This window comes from Miscanthus floridulus, chromosome 2, assembly GCF_019320115.1.
Source record: "Miscanthus floridulus cultivar M001 chromosome 2, ASM1932011v1, whole genome shotgun sequence".
Classification (NCBI taxonomy): domain Eukaryota; kingdom Viridiplantae; phylum Streptophyta; class Magnoliopsida; order Poales; family Poaceae; genus Miscanthus; species Miscanthus floridulus.
The window spans coordinates 5,793,670-5,812,356 of record NC_089581.1 but is presented as its reverse complement, the minus strand read 5'-3'; the positions used below and the strand labels follow the sequence as shown (position 1 = coordinate 5,812,356).

Genomic DNA, 18,687 nt, shown 5'->3' with positions numbered 1-18,687 from the left:
TCACGATTTTGAGAAATAGGTGTATCCTTCACATAAAAATTGAAAATGGTACCCTGGCTAGTGATAGGAGATAGAGATCACAAGTTGGCTACCACACATCAAGGGTTCAAGGCACGAGGAATAGAACAACGGATACGATAATTACATACCACGCAATAAGGCGTATAAAGCTATATAAAATGATTTGGAGTATAGGACACGATATGATAGCGATAACATTGGCTACCGTGTTAAGACAAGTAAAATGATGTAAGGTTTGGGATAATTATGTAGCCGAAAAAGTAGATGCTACGTGAAAAGCCGCATAGAACCGTTTACAAGGTAGGATAAAGATACATATAGATAACACATTGGTTATCACACGTTTACGCCATGTATAATGGTACACAACAAGATAATGATTTAATAAAACACATCAGTGGTGCGTGTAAAGCTACATAGAACGGTTAGGGGATAGGACAATGATAAGATAGAGATAACACATCATCTAGTACATGATAATACACGTAAAATGGTAAGTGACTGGATAATCATTTAATAAAAATCGACAAAAAGAATAGATCTACATAAAATAATCTAGAGGATAGGACAATGACGTGATATAGATACGTTTTGACTCCAGCGTGGTAAGGAATGTAAAATGGATAGAACGGTCAATAACACATGTAGAGCTAGATAGAGCAACACCGGAGATGGGATAGCGATACGATGGAGAGAACACGTCTAGTGCATGTTAAGGTACATAAAATGGTAAGTGGAAGGATAGTATTTTTAATAAAACATATCAATAATGTGTGTAGCGTGTAGATCAATCTGTAGGAGAGAACGATGATACATTAGATAATGTGACGGTTACAACACGTGAAAACGCATAAAATGGTAAGTGGTATGATAATATCTTAATAAAACAAATTCATGATGCATGTAGAGCTACATAGGCCGATCTTGAGGAGGTAACGGTGATAAGATAGAGATAGCGTACAAGCTACAACATATTAGAGCACGTAGAATGATAAAAATGTGATATGTTTATAGTGTAATGGCAAGCCTATTAGTAATGCCATATAAAGCTACATGAAATACCTAGAGGATGAGATAACTATACAGTGAGAAAACGCGTTGATAGTGTTGTTTCAAGAGGCAAGGGAGAAAATACGAACAAACATGTGGTTCCTCAATGTCATGGATATAGGGCAAAGAGGTTTGCAAATTGCAGTATTAGTATTTGTACTTTTCTACATAGCACATGCAGAGCTACATAGAATTGTCTAGAGGGTAGAATAATGATGCGCTATAAATGAGATTTCCGGCTACAATGTGTTAAGGCATTTACAATGATAAAGGCGTTGTATATAGCAATTTAATAGATAATGCATCAATAATGCCATGTGTTGACAACAAAAAATGTTCATTTTGTGAAGTTGTCAAAATGTGAAATGGACTTCACCATTGCGTTCCTCTCGTTGAGACGGTCAAAAAACATATATGGAACGTCTAATTCGAAGTCCGGATGAAGAAGTTATGCCATCGGAAAGATGCCTCGTTGTCGGGAGTTCCGACCCAAGTCGGGACTTCCGACTGTCAGAAGTTCTGACGGGTGTCGGGATTTCCAGAAAGCCTGAAGAAATCTGCTCGGATGTCTGGGGTTATCCCTATGTCGAGAGTTCCGATAAAAGTCGGAAGTTCCGACTGTCGGGAGTTTCGACTGTCGTGAGTTCCGACACAAGTCGAGAGTTCCGACATACCTGATAGAAAATCCTGTTCGGATCTGGCCTTTTGGATTCTGATCCGAACTGTTTCAAACTCGTGGGAAACTTAGAAAATAAGGTTTGGAGAGGTTTCCTACTGGGATAAGACCACCCCCTCTATATATATGAGAGGATTATGGCCGATTGAGTTCCATCTATCCAATTGACAAACAAATCAATTTATTACCTCTACCCCAACCCTTTTACCCTCTTCTCCAACCCCCATGTTGTTCATCCTTTGATCCGACGATCAAGGATGGCACCCTAGGCTTGCCAGCCGACCTAGGGCAACCCAGCGACGTCCTTGCCCTGATGGGGTCCCTCCCAGGTGAGAGCTTCGACGGTTTCTTTACTAGTTTGCCTGAAAACTAGTCGGTTCTTCGTCGCGTAAGCACGTTGGTTATCCTTTGGTGGTTTGCTTGTAAACCTCTCCGTTCTTCATCATGAAAGAGTGACATCCTCGCTACGTTCTTCGATCCGTAGCGGCCCAGGCGCCTAAGGCCCTATTGGTGTTTGGTTCGGATCACTTCCGACGTCAACACACTTTTTGACGACTCCGCTGGGGACGATTGGTTCAGCTATCTTTTATAGCTGATCTCTCTGACCTAGCCTTACTCATTGATCTATCTTCTTGAGCTCGTCATTACCGTTGCATCTGGCCCAAAAGGCCGATCGCATCTAGTTTTGACCCCTTGTGATCTTGTTTGCGATTTTACAACAAGTTACGTTGCTTATCGGAAAATTCAGCAAGACAGTCAAGTTATAAGTCATGAAGTACCAAGGTGTTGCATCACAATATCACTACAATCACCCTGAGGTACAACTTGCAAATGCATCTTATGACCTTAATAGTTATTTTGCAAGTTCTATGAGCTCTCATTTTGGTGTTGCTAGCTGTAATGATACTAGATATGTTACATCGGCTAATACTTTTGCTAATGCTCCTCATCATATACATCATAATTATGAATATTATGGTCAAGAGCCGTTGCATGTTGTAAATTCTTCGAGTTTAGAGCTACTAGCAACATACAACACATAAATTGTTATTCATCGTCTATAAGTTCACAATATGTGGTTCCACCGCAAGACATGCTGATGAATGAGAAAATTAGCTATAACAATGCTAATTATTTAGCCAATTGCTCTAAAAATTCAGCACCATATGCCAATGCTCCTATTCATAATTCAGCTCCATATGTTACTCCCAACTCGAGCCAAATTAATGAAAATTCAGCAAGGTGCTTAAGTGCTAATACTTATGATTCGGCTTCACGTGTTACTAGTAACCATAGCCGAATCAATGAAAATTCAGCACCTTATGCAAAGATCAATGCCCACAATTCAGCTTGTATTTCGCTCATGACCATAGCCGAATTAGTAAAATTTTAGCAAGACATTCGAGTGCTAAAACTCGTGATTCGGCTCCACATATTGCTAATAATTGTAGCCGAAACAATGAAAATTCAGCAATGTGTGCACTTGCAAGCAATCATGATTCGGCTTCATTTGTTGCTCTCAAATCAAGCCGAATCGATGAAGATTTCGCCCATGCTAGGAATCCATATGGTTCCTCTAAATAAAAGGTGCCCACTTATCATAGACCGTACCCATTATACTATGATTACTTGAAAACTCTTAATGGTTGATGGGCACCTGATTTTTATGAATTTAGTGGTGAAGATGATAAAACCACTACAGAACATATTAGTATATATCTCTCACAGCTGGGTTTTGCCGGTAAATAAGACTATATGAGAGTGTGAAATTTTCCTTTATCTCTCACCGGTATTGCCTTTGCATGGTTTACATCTTTGCCACAATGTACTATTGGCTCACCGTCTCAATTAGAGGAGCAATTCTATGAATATTTTGGAAAGACTAAAGAGAAAAGGCCGATCATAGTCGAGTCATCGGCTAAAAGAGGATTGCTAGTGGGCATGAAAAAAAGAATTGATTCGGATGTAAGCAAAGGTTCGGCTACAAAAGCCGAACAATACAATAACCTTTCTGAATCAATCACATCTCAAAAAACAAGTCTTGCTACAGAAAACATGGAAAACGCTATAAACCAGCTAGACTTGATTTTTTAGGAGCTAAAGGGGTTGTACACTTATCTAGTGATTACCACATCATTGATGGAAATCAAGCCCCTACAAGCAACAAAGGAGGGTTGCCTGCCTACTCAGAATCGACTGAGCCGACTTCAAAGTCAGCTGAGCCAATTGCTGTCTGCCCTGAGTCAGCTAGATCGACTGCCTATACCGCCTTCTCTAAGTCGGCTAGGCCAACTTCCTAGTCGGTCAAGCCGACTGCCCTTGCTAGTGCTCAATTCGGCCTAGCCGATTTCCAGTCGGCTAAGCCGACTTTCTCGGTCTCGGCAGCTGTCGATGCATCTTCGGATGATTCGGCACTTATTATTGATCATTCTCTGGAGATGAAGAGCAACATCATGCAAATCAAGGACGTGCACTTTTCCAACATGATCAACAAGGTAGAAAACACAAATATTTTGCTCAAATTCCAATCTGGTCATACTATTTAAATTTATGCATCTATTAGAGATATCCTTGCTAATTATTGTAATAGACCGACTGAGAATAACAATTTATTTATTGATGATAAAATAAATTTAGATTCTATCGGCTAAGACATTGTTCCATATGGCAAGGCCGATAATGGTAATTCATCAAAGCTAAAGCTTCTTGTAAGCAATTGCAAAGGTGTGACCGAATGGATTGATAATAAATTTGATCCATTTGTTTGTCTAGCTTTAAAGCTGACTCCACAAAAGAATTGGCTCAAGAAATCAAAGTACACCTTTGACTTTACTTCTTGTGATCATATCTTTAATATCCTACTTAAGAATATTTTTATTAGAATCATTGATCATAATGCTTTGCCATCTATTCAAAACTTAGAAGAGCTTACATATTGCAAATGGCATAATTTATCTAATCATAATACTTCTGATTGCAATATGTTTCGTCGAGTCATCCAATCGGCCATTCATAAAGGACGATTGAGATTTTCTGAAGCTCAACACATAGACCAATTGGATTCAATTAATCTTGATGGCAAACAGGTTTCGAATCGGCTTGCATTAGCCGATTCGCTCAAAGCTCAAAGCTTGAATGCCCAAGAGAGAGATGTGGAGCCCTCAAGTGAAGGCAAGGTTGTTGTTGATGAATTGCAAATAGAAGATATTCTAGAGGATAGCAAAGTTATCACAGTTCCAGAAGGCACTGGGGGCAGCTGAAATCTCTCCAACCAAAGCAAAAGCCGATTGATCTCGTTGAGCAAGGGGAATCGGCTAAGGATCCTTCTTTAGAGCATTTCTGTCAAGATGGGGAGAATGAGGATGCTCGTAAAGCTAATAGAGGTAAAGACCATGATAAACAAAGAAGTAAAAGGCCAAAACTCAGCTTCGAGAAACTTCTAGCTAAATATGAGAAGATAGGAGAAGCAAATGTCACCAAGCGGCCAAAGAAAGTCCATTCATCAAAATTGCCTCCAAAGCATAAGTCTCGAGAGTGGAATCAGTAAGGAGATAAACCTCACGCAGCAGTAACATATTCTCCTTTTATGCAGCCAATTCCCATGTCGTATGGACCACAACCCACATATTTTTATCTTTATTCATCTTAGGGCTAGTTTGATGAAGATACACATGTTCCACCATATTTGAGGCCTGGATATGTAGTGTCGGTATTTTGGACCGGGGGTCCTCAACCAACGAGTGAATTTGTGTTGCGTGCTCCCGATTCTAGATGGTGATGCAAAGAGACACAAGGTTTATACTGGTTCAGGCAATGGATGCCCTATGTCTAGTCTGAGAGAGTGTTCTTGTATTCCTCGCACCGAGGTGCTTGTAGTAGGGGGTTACAAGCTAGGCGAGAGAGAGTTCGTCCTAGGTCTCTGCGAGGGGAAATATGAATTACCGAGCCCCCCCGAAACGGTGCTGGCTATCTCCTTTTATAGCCGCAAGGGGAAGCCAGCGTACATGAGAGAACTATGCGTAAAGGACTATTTGATGACGTACTCTACTCCTGGGGCAGTGTGCCGTCGTGGGAGTTCCCGTAGAAGTCTAGTCAGTATGGTTGGGCAGGCGACATGCTGCGCTCCTGTGGATTTGTTGACTTGTGAAGTACCGAGGCCTGGCGGCTGGTCGCGCCGAGGCCCGCTGTGCAGAGGCCTTTAGAAGCGACAATGCGGGGTCTCGGCGGCCATCTCGTAGTTGATTTAGGCGGAACAGTGCGGGACGTGCGTCTACAGGGTATGGTACCTGTATTGTCAGCGAGGGATGGAAAAAAGGAGATTTGACCGTTGTCCCATCGCTTCTGTAGTAGTGCACTGCCGATCGTGGCTTATGTAGTGGGTGCAGCTGGGCGCATTAATTGAATGTGACAACTTGCTAGAGAGACGTTTGAGGCAGAGACGACGAGGTTGCGGGACGAGCCCGGCCTCGGGCGAGGTGGAGCACGAGCAGTTTGTCCGAGGCCCCTCTGGAGGGTCTCGAGCGAGATGGAGCGGGATCAGTGAGTCCGAGGCCTTGTCGAGGGGTCTCGGGCGAGATGGAGCGGTTGGTGCGCTGATTCCAAGGTTATGGGGACCCAGCCCTGACTCCCCACGTCACGTTATCCTTGGTGCAGGAGTTAGGCAGCACAGTGGTCGGTAACCCCTGCTTCGTCCCGTCGCAGATGGCAGGGTGTTGACGCGACTGACGTATAGTCGGCCACTTCGCTGTACTGTGCTGTCGTGCGGTTGTCGGAGTAGTTGAGCGCTTTGATTGGATGTGATGTTCAGCCAGAGCAGTTTGGTCAAAGCGGCGGTCGCGGGGCTGGTGCCGAGCCAGCCTCGCACGAATCAGAGAATTAGTACTTCCTCTGAGGGGGCCTCGGGCGAATCGGAGATTCGTTGCTTCCTCCGAGGCCTCGGCGAGGGGGCCTCGGGCGAATCGGAGATTCATTGCTTCCTCCGAGGCCTCGGCGAGGGGGCCTCGGGCGAATCGGAGATTTTGGCCGAGACCTTATTTGTTCTCTTGGTTCTTGCTTTTTAGGGTCTAAGCAGCTTTTCGGTTCTTGCTTGGGGTACCCCTTTTTCTGGTATCCGACATGTAGAGTATGCAGCTCCTAGACATTTAGAGAGATCATCATCTTGTAAAGACCGTTTTGCTCAAAATCGGTCTGGAGCTCAACCAAAGAAGAAAGCGGTAAAGCAAGTTTACCGCGTGAAGTATGATGGCTGAAAGAAGAAGAGTTCAGATCTGAATTTAACTATTGAAAAGCCGATTATATTGCTGAAAATTTTGGCTATTGATGGCAAAGAAGTGGGGAAGTCATCTATTGATATTGTAGGTGCCAAATCTGAACAAAAGAAGGTAGGAGTGCCCAAAATCAAGAAAGATTTGCCGTTGTCTAAAACAGAAATAAAATCGATATGCTCAGTCAGTTTACCAAAGTAGCAAGAGAAGAAGTTACAGAAGCTTAGTGCGGAGAAGCTGAAGGGAAAAGGATTAGCATGGGTTCCTAAAGGAAGTATTCAAGCCCAGAAGGATGATGTTCAAGCAAGTGGTGCAACAAAAATAAAAGAGAGGAGATTCAAGAAATAATTGCCAAGTTGGAGGTTTGCACCAAATCATCAAAATCATTGGTCATGGCATTATTTGTATTCTCTGCCTATGCATATGTGGAATTCATCCCCTGGTATGCATGGTTATCCGTCAGCTCCTTATTTTGATCCTTGGTGTGGATCTTTATGTTATGGGGGGTTGCCAAATTATTTTACTTATCAATGATCAAGAGCTAAAATATTTTATTTCGGCTATGCATATTTATGTGGATGAATTCATATGGCCGATATTTTGATATCACCCTTAGTATAAAATATAGTCGATGAATGCTTGCAACCATCGTGCTATTAGAAAGCCCCCATGAAATTTACTTTGATGGCCTTAAGGCCCGGGGGGCATGATATATGCATTTTGATTTACTTCATGGATATGACAATGTGATTAGTCGGCTTGCAAATAAGGCCAAGGTGTTGGCATAATCATTATTTCTCATAATGGTGCTATTGGAGATATCAAGCCGATTAAAATTATATCTACACCAGTATTTGAGCCGAATGTGAAGTTTTCTTATTCGGCTTGGCCATATTGCAATCCAGGGGGTATAACATGTTGAAGCCTATGGCGATTCCTTGCTAGTGGTATAACAAGTTGCTAGTGAATTTCAATGTTTAGAAGGATCACTAAGAGCTTGCCTTGATGCTTGCCTTGACGTTATTGATTATTTTGCTGAATTTCGAATTTGGCATATTTTGAGGCATGAAAATCAAAAGGCCAACATGTTAGCTCAACAAGCATCTGGCTATGATGTCAGTGGACATAATTTCCATATTCAAGAATAGCCAATGCATGAAGATTTCAATTTTTTCTTGTGTAGGTACAGCCCAGTTGGCTCAGCCGACTAACCAAGTCAGCTCAGCCGACTAACCAAGTCAGAGTCAGCTCAGCCGACTACTCTTCTGCTGTCGCCAAGTCGGCTAAGCCGACTACCCTAGTCGGCCAAGCTGACACCTCCAAATCGGCTAAGTCTACTGGCCCTGTTGGCTCAGCCGACTCCTCTGTGACCAGCCCGGTCAATTCACCCAAGAAGCTATCAAATCGGCCCGATATAATTTCTAGTAATGTTGGGGCCGATTTAGAAGATTAGAGGACTCCCTTATTGAGATATCTACGTGGTCCAAGTGCCAAAATTGATAAAAGTGTTCGACGGAGTGCTTTCAAATATGTATTACATAATGATGAACTCTATCGAAGAACCGCCGAAGATTTGCTGCTTAAGTGCTTGGAATCAGATTAGGCAAGAGTGGCTATGAGAGAAGTCCATGAAGGCATCTATGGTACGCATCAATCGGACCTGAAGATAAAATGGTTATTGCGTAGAGCCGGTTTCTATTGGCCTACTATGATGGCCGATTGTTTTCGCTACTACAAAGGTTGCTAAGAGTGCCAGAAGTTTGGAAATATTCAGCTTGTGCCTGCTGCTGTGCTTCATCCTATCATCAAACCATGGGCTTTTTGTGGTTGGGGGTTAGATTTCATTGACCAAATATATCCCCCATCTTCGAAGGGACACCGATTTATGTTAGTTGCTACGGATTACTTTACTAAGTGGACCGAGAGAGTTCCTTTGAAGAATATGACACACAAGGAAGTAATTGAGTTCATCACTGAGCATATTATTCATAGATTCATCATCTCTCAAACATTAAATACAGATCAAGGGACATCATTTGTATCTAAAGAGGTGAGAGAATTTGTCGAATTATATAAGATCAAGTTGCTCAATTTATCTCCATACTATGCTCAAGCCAATGGCCAAGCTGAGTCTAGTAATAAGACTTTGATCAAGCTCGTCAAAAAAAAATTGAGGAGAATCCAAGGAGATGGCATGAAGTTTTGTCTGAGGCTCTATGGACACATCGCATTTCAAGGCATGGTACTACAAAGGTTACTCCTTTTGAGTTAGTATATGGCCAAGAGGCCGTGTTGCCTGTCGAAGTGAATTTGGATGCATACAGGCTTGCTAAACAAAATGATTTATCAGTTGTTGTGTATCATGATTTGATGATGAATAATATTGATGAGGTGACTGATGTGAGATTAAAAGCTCTCAAGGAAATGGAGAAAGATAAAACTTGAGTTGCCAAAGCATACAACAAAAAAGTCAGGAGCAAATCCTTCCAAGTGGGAGAATTGGTGTGGAAAACCATACTACTAATTGGATCGAAGAGCAATCAGTTTGGCAAGTGGTCACCGAATTGGGAAGGTCCTTACAAAGTGGTCACAGTTATATTCGGAAATTCATATGTGCTAGAGACATTGCAAGATGAACGTCTCACGAGAGCATTCAACGGAAGGTACTTGAAAAGGTACTTTCCAAGTGTTTGGTAAGAAGCCTAAGTGTTTACCAAACAATGGCCGATACATGTATCGCCCTTAGAAAAAATGGTCGATGTATACATCGCTCTTAGTTACTAAGCAGCCGATGAGATGGGTATCGTCGCTGTTTGGTTTTAAATAAGTGTTTTCAGGTTCATGCATCATTCACCTAAAAATAAGGGGCATATGTTGACAACCAGAAATGTTCATTTTGTGAAGTTGTCAAAATGTGAAATGGACTTCACCATTGCGTTCCTCTCGTTGAGACGGCCAAAAAACATATATGGAACGTCTAATTCAAAGTCCGAATGAAGAAGTTATGCCCTCGGAAAGATGCCTCGTTGTCGGGAGTTCTGACCTAAGTCGGGACTTCCGACCGTCGGAAGTTTCGATGGGTGTCAGGACTTCCGGGAAGCCTGAAGAAATCTGCTCGGGTGTCTGGGGTTATCCCTATGCCAGGAGTTCCGATAAAAGTCGGAAGTTCCGACTATCGGGAGTTCCGACACAAGTCGGGACTTTCGACATACCTGACAGAAAATCCTGTTCGGATCTGACCTTTTGGATTCCGATCCGAACTGTTCCAAACTCGTGGAAAACTTGGAAAATAAGGTTGGGAGAGGTTTCCTACTGGAATAAGACCATCCCCCTCTATATATATGAGAGGATCATGGCCGATTGAGTTCCCATCTATCCAATCGACAAATAAATCAATCTATTACCTCTACCCCAACCCTTTTACCCTCTTCTCCAACCCCCATGCTGTTCATCCTTTGATTCGACGATCAAGGATGGCGCCGTAGGCTTGCCGGCCGACCTAGGGCAACTCAGCGACGTCCTTGCCCTGACGGGGTCCCTCCCGGACGAGAGCTTCGACGGTTTCTTTGCTAGTTTGCCTGAAAACTAGTCGGTTCTTCGTCACATAAGCACGTTGGTTATCCTTTGGTGGTTTGCTTGTAAATCTCTCCGTTCTTCACCACGAAAGAGTGACATCCTCACTGCGTTATTCGGTCCGTAGCGGCCCGGGCGTCCAAGGCCCTATTGGTGTTTGATTCGGATCACTTCCGACGTCAACACCATGTAAAGCTATGTGAAATATTTAGAGGATATGATAACGGTATAATGTGTGAAAACAGATCGATTGTACCGTGTCAATATGCATAGAAGAAAAATGTGAACAAAACATGTAGCTCCCCATGTCACAAAGTAGGCCCAAAAGGCTTTACAAATGGCCCCGTCAGTATTTTTTTTTCTTACCTAGTTTCCTGCTTGTACAACCTTGAGCCAATGTATCATGGTGGAACTTATTCGATGGTCATGTCTACTTAATATCCAAGGACATATTTCTAAGAGCCTTCCGTTTTTTTTTCCTAAAGCTATTACATATACGAAGGTGCCTATAATGGTATGTACAATTGCACACTAAGTATACATTTGGTTGGACGCCCTCAAAATGTTTTTCCTTTTGCCATGTGGTCCAAATGTCTTTCCTTCCTTCCATGTACGCAGCGTGACCAAATTACTTAATAGCGAGGTCACAACAGGCCATTTTTTAGGAAACATGGTAGTAGAAAGGAAAACTGACAATAGAGACTAAAGATTCTAGAAAAGATTCCATCGGGTGCTTTCCTTCATATAGAATGTTCCATCTATTAAATTTTGCAAGCCTTGTAGCCTATGACGATGGATTGTTAGGAATTAAGCTAGTTTATTCGTGAACCCGCAAATAGCCTTAATTTTTAGGGTTATCTGGGTACAACCCCACTTGCATCCTCATGGATTGCAACACAAATTAAAAACGTCGATGAGCTGCATGGTGCTGTACATACCTATGAATATACGCATGGAAAGCGTACACGCACACCAACAAGATGCTAGTGAACTCCTTTTGAGCAATTTAGGTGATGCATGGGACTATCATATCCACGCATAGAACCAGCACCAAAATGTACACACGCAGGTCGTGCCGGCCGAGCCGGGGGCGATTGCACGGTGGACCATTATTAGCCAAACCCCTCCGGTTGAAGGGAGAGGGAATTAAAATACAGCTGCGCTGCACTTTGTGTTATCTCAGGAAAGACTCGAGCTCAGTGGGCGGCGTATTTGACTGGCGCTGGCCTGAGCCGAGGGAAACGAGCGAGCCACCCACTGGACCTAGGCCCCCGTCCCCGTCCCCGTCCCCGTCCCCGTCCCCGTCCCCGTCCCCTCTTTTCCCGCACCGCACTAGCCACCCACTGGACCTAGGCCAACGACGGAGAGCACCGTTCCGTTCACGCGGAATCATCCATCCATCGTTCCTTCGGCCTTTTTAAAAATTTACCGGCCACCCCACCCCAGTCGCCGCCCCTTTTTTGTCCGTCCCTCCACGTCGCGGACTCGCGGGGCAGGAGAGGAATTCGTCGCGTCACGCGGGTCCAGGTCCTCCTCCGATCCGCTCCGCGCCGTGCGAGACGAGACCCCGCTGCCGCCTGCGTGACTCCGCGGCCGGCGGCGCCACTGCTGCCCCGCACCTCACGGCCCGTGCGCCGCCCGTGCCGCGTGCGCACGCGGGCCGCGCCGCGCGCCCTCCCACTACGAAAATCGGTTAGCCTTGCGGAGTATGGACATGGTCGATCGCAGGTCCGGCGCGCGGTGCGGACTGGACCGCGGGAACATACCCGCAAGTCTGCTGGCTGCTGCGCGTTCAGACGCGCGGGCCGGGGAATTCAACGTACCGGGCGCCGGGGCACGTGACTCGATCCGGCCGGGGTGAAAATCCGAGCCGCCGTGGTGCATGCCGTGTCGAGACGACGGAACCATGCGGCCGTGTCGGTCGTTGGCGCGCGCCCGAGCGATCGGTCAACCGGGACGGACCCCGTGCGTGCGTAGGGTGGCGCTTCTTCAAGTCTCGTGCCGGAGGGGGGTTGACCTGCCAATGCCATGCATGCCAAGCGCTCGTCGGGTCACCTGTCAGGTCGATCGTGATCCCTCCGTTGTTGGCTACGAGTACCTTCAACTTTCGATTGGTCGTAAACGATTGTAGATTATAAGTTAGAATAATATTTTTTTCTTACTCCAAACCGGTCGACAGTAATAATCCATGATCGATCGTTTCAGAAACGAACAGGCTGCTCGTTCTCTGGTCAACGACTTTTGCCCAATGCACAGTGTCGTCGTCTAGTCTAGGATATGGCCTATGGCTACACAACATACCACTAGACGTTAGTTTTGTGGATATGTATGTATACGCGAGAGTTGAAGATACGTCCCGTGTGCATGCGATCTCCACACGATCGCGATGGTCCACCTGCGTGTGCGTGCTGAAATTCCGTGACAGTGGAAGCACGGATGATACCGCACATTTTAATATGATGATGGGGGGCTAGGACGATGATGCGTGAAAGATGTGGTGGGTGCAGGAGCCATCATCGTCAGTGCTACGACGAAGAAAGTCTAACATGGCTATTTCTTACCTAACTCTCTACGAGCAAAACAACGACCACCGAATCTAGATGTCTATGCCCAAACCTAGTAGCCTAGCCATGTTACTGGTGGCCTAGCTAAATGAGCACCGATTCTTGTTAAAAGGCATGCCCAAATTTGGAGAGTTTAGGTCTACAGCCACCACTTGGAAGTTAGCCCGTTCGACTTGCTGAAACTTGACTAAATTGGCTGAAAAACACTATTGTGGCTGAATTGTTATGAGAGAAAAACATTGTTCTGGCTGAAAAAATAAGCTAAATAGTACAGATTATAAGGTAAGCAGAACGAGGCCTAGATTACTCGCCACTTGTCATAGCTAGCGGCGATTTTTGGTCAGAAGTATAGGGGCTTGAGATACTGCTACTACCTTATATTATTATTACACGGTACTCATTTTGTGGCACACGTACGTAGTATATGATACGATGGCGATGCTACATGTATGCGTGAGCATCTAACTAAGGTTTGTTTAATTTGCAGGTAAACACAACTGTCATTACTGGTGGACTGTAAGTAACACAGAAATTAAATCACAGGATTTACAGGTATAGTGTCTCCCTCCTCACTTATACTCCTACTTAAACAAAACAAAACAAATCATTTGAGAGCTTTATAATGGATCTGATTGACGAATGAATGAAAGCAATAAAAATAACAAATAAAACCTGAACCAGCACACATCAGCCGGGGCAGCTACAGCACGTGGCGACGGACTGACGGCCCGGCCGGGCCAAGGTGCGAGCTGACTTGGTCTACCTCCCTTCCTGCCCCTCTATCCGCGCGCCGTTGGGCTCCTCCTGTCACACAGCAGCGGCAGGCATCATCCTGCCATGCCTTTTTGCTTTGGTGATAGTCGCAGTACGAGCTAAAGACATGGAGTTCTCAGCAAAGGTTTATCTGTCGGGTCAGGCCGATCGGATGACACGGCACAGTGGAGTGTATTATAAGCGTCATATAAGCCTCTGCTTGTGGTTTAAACCTGATGATATAATATAATATTATATGTTTGGTGGAAAGTCACTGTCCGGATCTTGTTCCTTTTTTCCCATTTCTGTCGCACAGGCTTATTGTGATTTCTGAGTCACGCATGCACTTGTTCTTTTCCCATTTCCACGAGGCGAGGTTCAGTGCAGGTGCAGCGTCACCAGCCACTCTCCGTCTCCGATACGCTGTGCGTCGCATGTATACCGCTGTGTATTATTGGGGGTTCCTCTCCGTTTGACAGGGCAATCTGTGCCCGTGGTGTGCTTGGCCACACAGCTCATTGACGTCATCGTTGAGCTGAGCACCATCGCGTCTTGTCGAGTGTTATTTACAGGAATCTTCTTGCTAAACAGTGACAGGAAATGGTTGGGATTTCATTTGAATTCTGACTGGTTTTCAGATTTCAACCTAGAAGGTTTTCTTTTGAGATGTTTCTTTCAAGTGGCACATGTCACGTGCAAACCATCCTCTCATCGAACACCAACAGGGAAAAAAAAACACACGAAGAGAAAACAAAAAAAAGGGCATGAGGCTGTAAATTACTCCGTACAGTACCTTTTCTTGTTCTATCTAGTAGATGGGCCAAATATTTCGAGTGGCCACTTTTCCTTCCCCTGCGGCTGCAGCAACTGCTTCATGGGTCTATCTTGGATCTCACTTCTAGAGGCCCAAAACTAGGCCCAGGAATAAACCACCGCAGGATAAAAGCCCACTAGGGTTCTCGCTGGACTATAAAAGCCTGGATTCTTCGCCTCCTCCGCCCCCTCCTCGCACACCCGCTCGAGCCGCCGCCGTCGCATCACGCAGCGAGCCCTAGCCCTCCTCAGCGGCGGCTTGGAGCTCCCCCAGCCATGGTGAGCTCTCCGAGACCATCTCCCTCCTCAGTCACTCGTCGCCGCCGTTGCTGTCTAACCTTTGTTGTTGGTTGATTGCCGCAGACGTTCAAGCGGAGGAATGGCGGACGCAACAAGCACGGGCGCGGCCACGTCAAGTACATCCGCTGCTCCAACTGCGCTAAATGCTGCCCTAAGGTAAACCTTCCCTTCCCTTAGAGCGTGGTTGTTTGAGATGGATGAATCGAGCCGTTGTTAGCTGCAGGGAAAGTAGTACTGGTACCTGTAGTACTGCATGGTCTCGTTCGCCACATTGTTTAGTTGCTACAAAGGTTGATAGCTCTCACGATTACGATGTATACAAACATTTTGAATACCTTTTTTTTTTTGGTTACATGTACTTCCGATAAATCAACTCCTAAGTTGCCCATAGTCAAACTTTCTGTTGTGGATTTATTACAATTTCACTTCTAGTTACATACATGCATTGAGGTGGAACCCAGCATGTTATTCTTGTATGCACATGCATAGCTGCAATTCTGTTGTCCATTTAGCCTTATGTTCTGCCGCTTTGATTCTCTCGTAATAGAGATTTTATGAACTGTGGCTAGGTAATATTGAAACCAGATACAATGTGCGCAGGCGTATTTTGACTTGCATTGCAATATTATAGCTTAATTAAGAACTGAACTGTGCATATTGTAGAAGATATATGACATTTGCTGTACTTACAGGATAAGGCTATCAAGCGGTTCTTGGTGAGGAACATTGTTGAGCAGGCTGCCGTGAGAGATGTGCAGGAGGCTTGTGTGCATGATGGTACTATAGACATCATTTCTTGCATGATTTAGTTTAATATAATCTAATTATAGGTTATTTAGAGAAATTGCCCTTACTATGTTCATTTGCACAGGATATGTTCTTCCCAAATTGTACGCGAAGGTTCATCACTGTGTCTCATGCGCAATCCATGCGCACATTGTCCGTGTCCGCTCTCGTGAGAACAGGAGGAACCGTGAGCCCCCGCAGCGCTTCAGGCGACGGGTATAATTCTTGCACATGCTTATCTTTATAACCACATCGATTGTATCTTATGTTTTTGTCTGAACTTGATTGTTTCCTGATAACTCTATTGAAAGTTGTGCGACCACATACTCTTAGTGCCATGTTATTGTCGCTTTTATAGGCGTTGCATTCACTGTGTGTATATATTGCAATGGATGCGTCAACGAAAGCGTATATAAACATGTGTTGGTGCATTGCAGTATTATGTGTGATGACTGATATTTAGTTCAGTCATTACTGCTTGAATGCACACATTGGAAATTTGGAATATATTTTTCACATTTTGGCCTGTCATTATTTGTCCCATTTCCTGTAGTATTGCATGTTTCTTTGGAACTTGATAAAGCTAAAGTGCCTTGCTTCGTGCTACACGTAAAAACGTTCTTTTTTTTAATCTCCAAATAGAAAGTATTCCTTGGTGCTATTGTCATGCTATTATCGCTTTTATAGGCGTTGCATTCACTTTATATAAATTGCAATGGATGCGTCAACGAAAGTGTAAATAAACATTTGTTGGTGCACTGCAGACTTGTATGTGATGACTGATTTTCTTGTTCAGTCATAACTTCTTCAAGGCACACATTTAATATAATTTTCACATCTTTACATTCAGTTGTTGATAAGATTTGTTATAGCGTGCCATGTTTTTTGTAGTTTCAACTATATAAATCAAATACTTGTGACATGATACCTTGTGGGCTAGTATCAAATGTGACTGAATGGTCCCTTGTTTATGATTATCACCATTCTGTCCGCCATAGCTGTTAGTTTGCCAGACTTGTGAATAAACATACTCAATATGCCATAATGTTTTATTTTGCAAACAAATGTAAACTGATGGTTCTGTTTACTTGCCTTACAGGATGACGGCCCAAGGCCAGGACAGGGCCCACCGCGCCCAGGTGGCGCCGCACCTGCAGCTGCCCCTGCAGCCGCTCCTCGTACCTAAGTTCAGTAATGTGTTGCAGGGCTTAGTTTTGTCACCTATGGGATAATGGACTTGTCCTATTTTGAGAGACCAATGTTACTGTATCCCCTTGATGTTAAACTTGTAGTACAATTTGTGGTTCGACCCGTTCTCACTCTTGTCATCGATTCGTCCTGTTAAGTTGTCTTCCGACGTAATATATGTTGCCATACGAAGCTATGAAGATTCTGGTTGCTTGGTGCAATTGCATTTAGTTTTGCATTCGATGGTCTTTGATTGTTATGTCGCATGATGCCTTCTGGACAATCCAAATCACATTACGAATTACTCTACAATCATTTTTCATTTGGCGAAGCTCTACTAAATATGCCCCGTAATGTATTATTTGGTAAATATGCCCCGTATTGTATTATTTTTTTGAAACTCCGTAATGTATTATTTGCCTGGTCACGCGATAGAGTTCTATCACTTCGACCGCGAAGTGCTAGACGCAGATCCGGATGCCGATTTTTTGACCAAACACCAGGATACGGACCAATGCAACGTCTTTCACCGTTCCACCTGTGAATTGCCCTTGCCCGTCTGTGCAGCGGACAGAAACGGACGGATAAACCCCATTTCTACTCCTGTTTTTATATTTTTTAGCAATAACAGGATCGGGTTCGAAAAATACTGGTTTGGAAACAGAATCGGAATATGCGGGTGTACGGAAACGAACCAATACGGTCGGAAATTCAACCGAAACGGTCGGAAGCCGGGAACTTGGGCCGCAATACCGAACATCTTAATACTCACAAATCACAATCACAAAAAAAAAGTTCACAAATGATTAGGATTTAGGGTCCTTCAATATTATACTTAAGTCAGGAACTTGAGTAGAGTGATTACATAAGTAATGTAGATAATTAGGATTTAGGGTCCTTCAATATTATGCAAACAATTATATGGGTCATAATTTTGGTTAGCGTGAATAAATGATAACATTAATATGCATAGTTTTGATAAGACATAAATGCAATCCAACATGAAAATAAACTAGTTAATTTAATATACCATTATCATAACTGTAGAACATCTATCTATGTATACAATAGTTTTTGTCGCCCTTTCTAGTAAGGCTGCACAGATGAATATTGGGCCTTATTTCTGGCCGCATATGTGTAAAGTAATAAAGTATAAATAGGTAGGTATACTTACTTAGCAGGAACAAAGATGATACTTGCACATGCTTTACTGCTGCCGAGCCGTCAGGTAGAGAGCAGGCATGCCATGGGCCATCAGGCTTGTGGATTGGACTGTATTGTACAAGTGTTGGGCCTTCGGGACAAGATACAAGGTTTATGGGCCTAACTGAAATCCAGTAAAATTCCGGCAAAATACAGAATTATGAAAATATGGACGGAAAAACATCTTTCCCGTTTCCGTTCCGATTCCGAAAACCTCGTCCCACATTCCGTACCGTTTCTGGATTTTTTTGAAAGAGTAAATTTCACTGGCGGTCCTCGAACTTGTCCCGAGTTCTCATCTAGGTCCCGGTACTTTCAAATTGCACATTCAACTCCCTAAACTTGTTCCGAGTTCTCATTCAGGTCCTGGAACTTTTAAAGTGTGCATTTAGCTCCCTAAGCTTGTCTCAAGTTCTCATCCAGATCTTGAATTACGCATTTAGCTCCCTAAACTTGTCCCAAGTTCTCATCCCAGTCGTAGTACTTTAAAAATACA

At 44.0% G+C, this 18,687-nt stretch overlaps 1 protein-coding gene across 1 annotated transcript; it reads left to right on the top strand.

The window, feature by feature from the left end:
- Positions 1 to 14,860: 14,860 nt before the first annotated feature.
- Positions 14,861 to 17,184, top strand: LOC136537747 (small ribosomal subunit protein eS26-like). The gene is made up of 5 exons (XM_066529707.1): positions 14,861 to 14,993; positions 15,078 to 15,170; positions 15,707 to 15,791; positions 15,886 to 16,016; positions 16,900 to 17,184. The coding sequence occupies exons 1-5, from the start codon at positions 14,991 to 14,993 to the stop codon at positions 16,984 to 16,986; spliced, it is 399 nt and encodes a 132-aa protein (XP_066385804.1). The 5' UTR covers positions 14,861 to 14,990; the 3' UTR covers positions 16,987 to 17,184.
- The last annotated feature ends 1,503 nt before the right edge of the window (positions 17,185 to 18,687 follow it).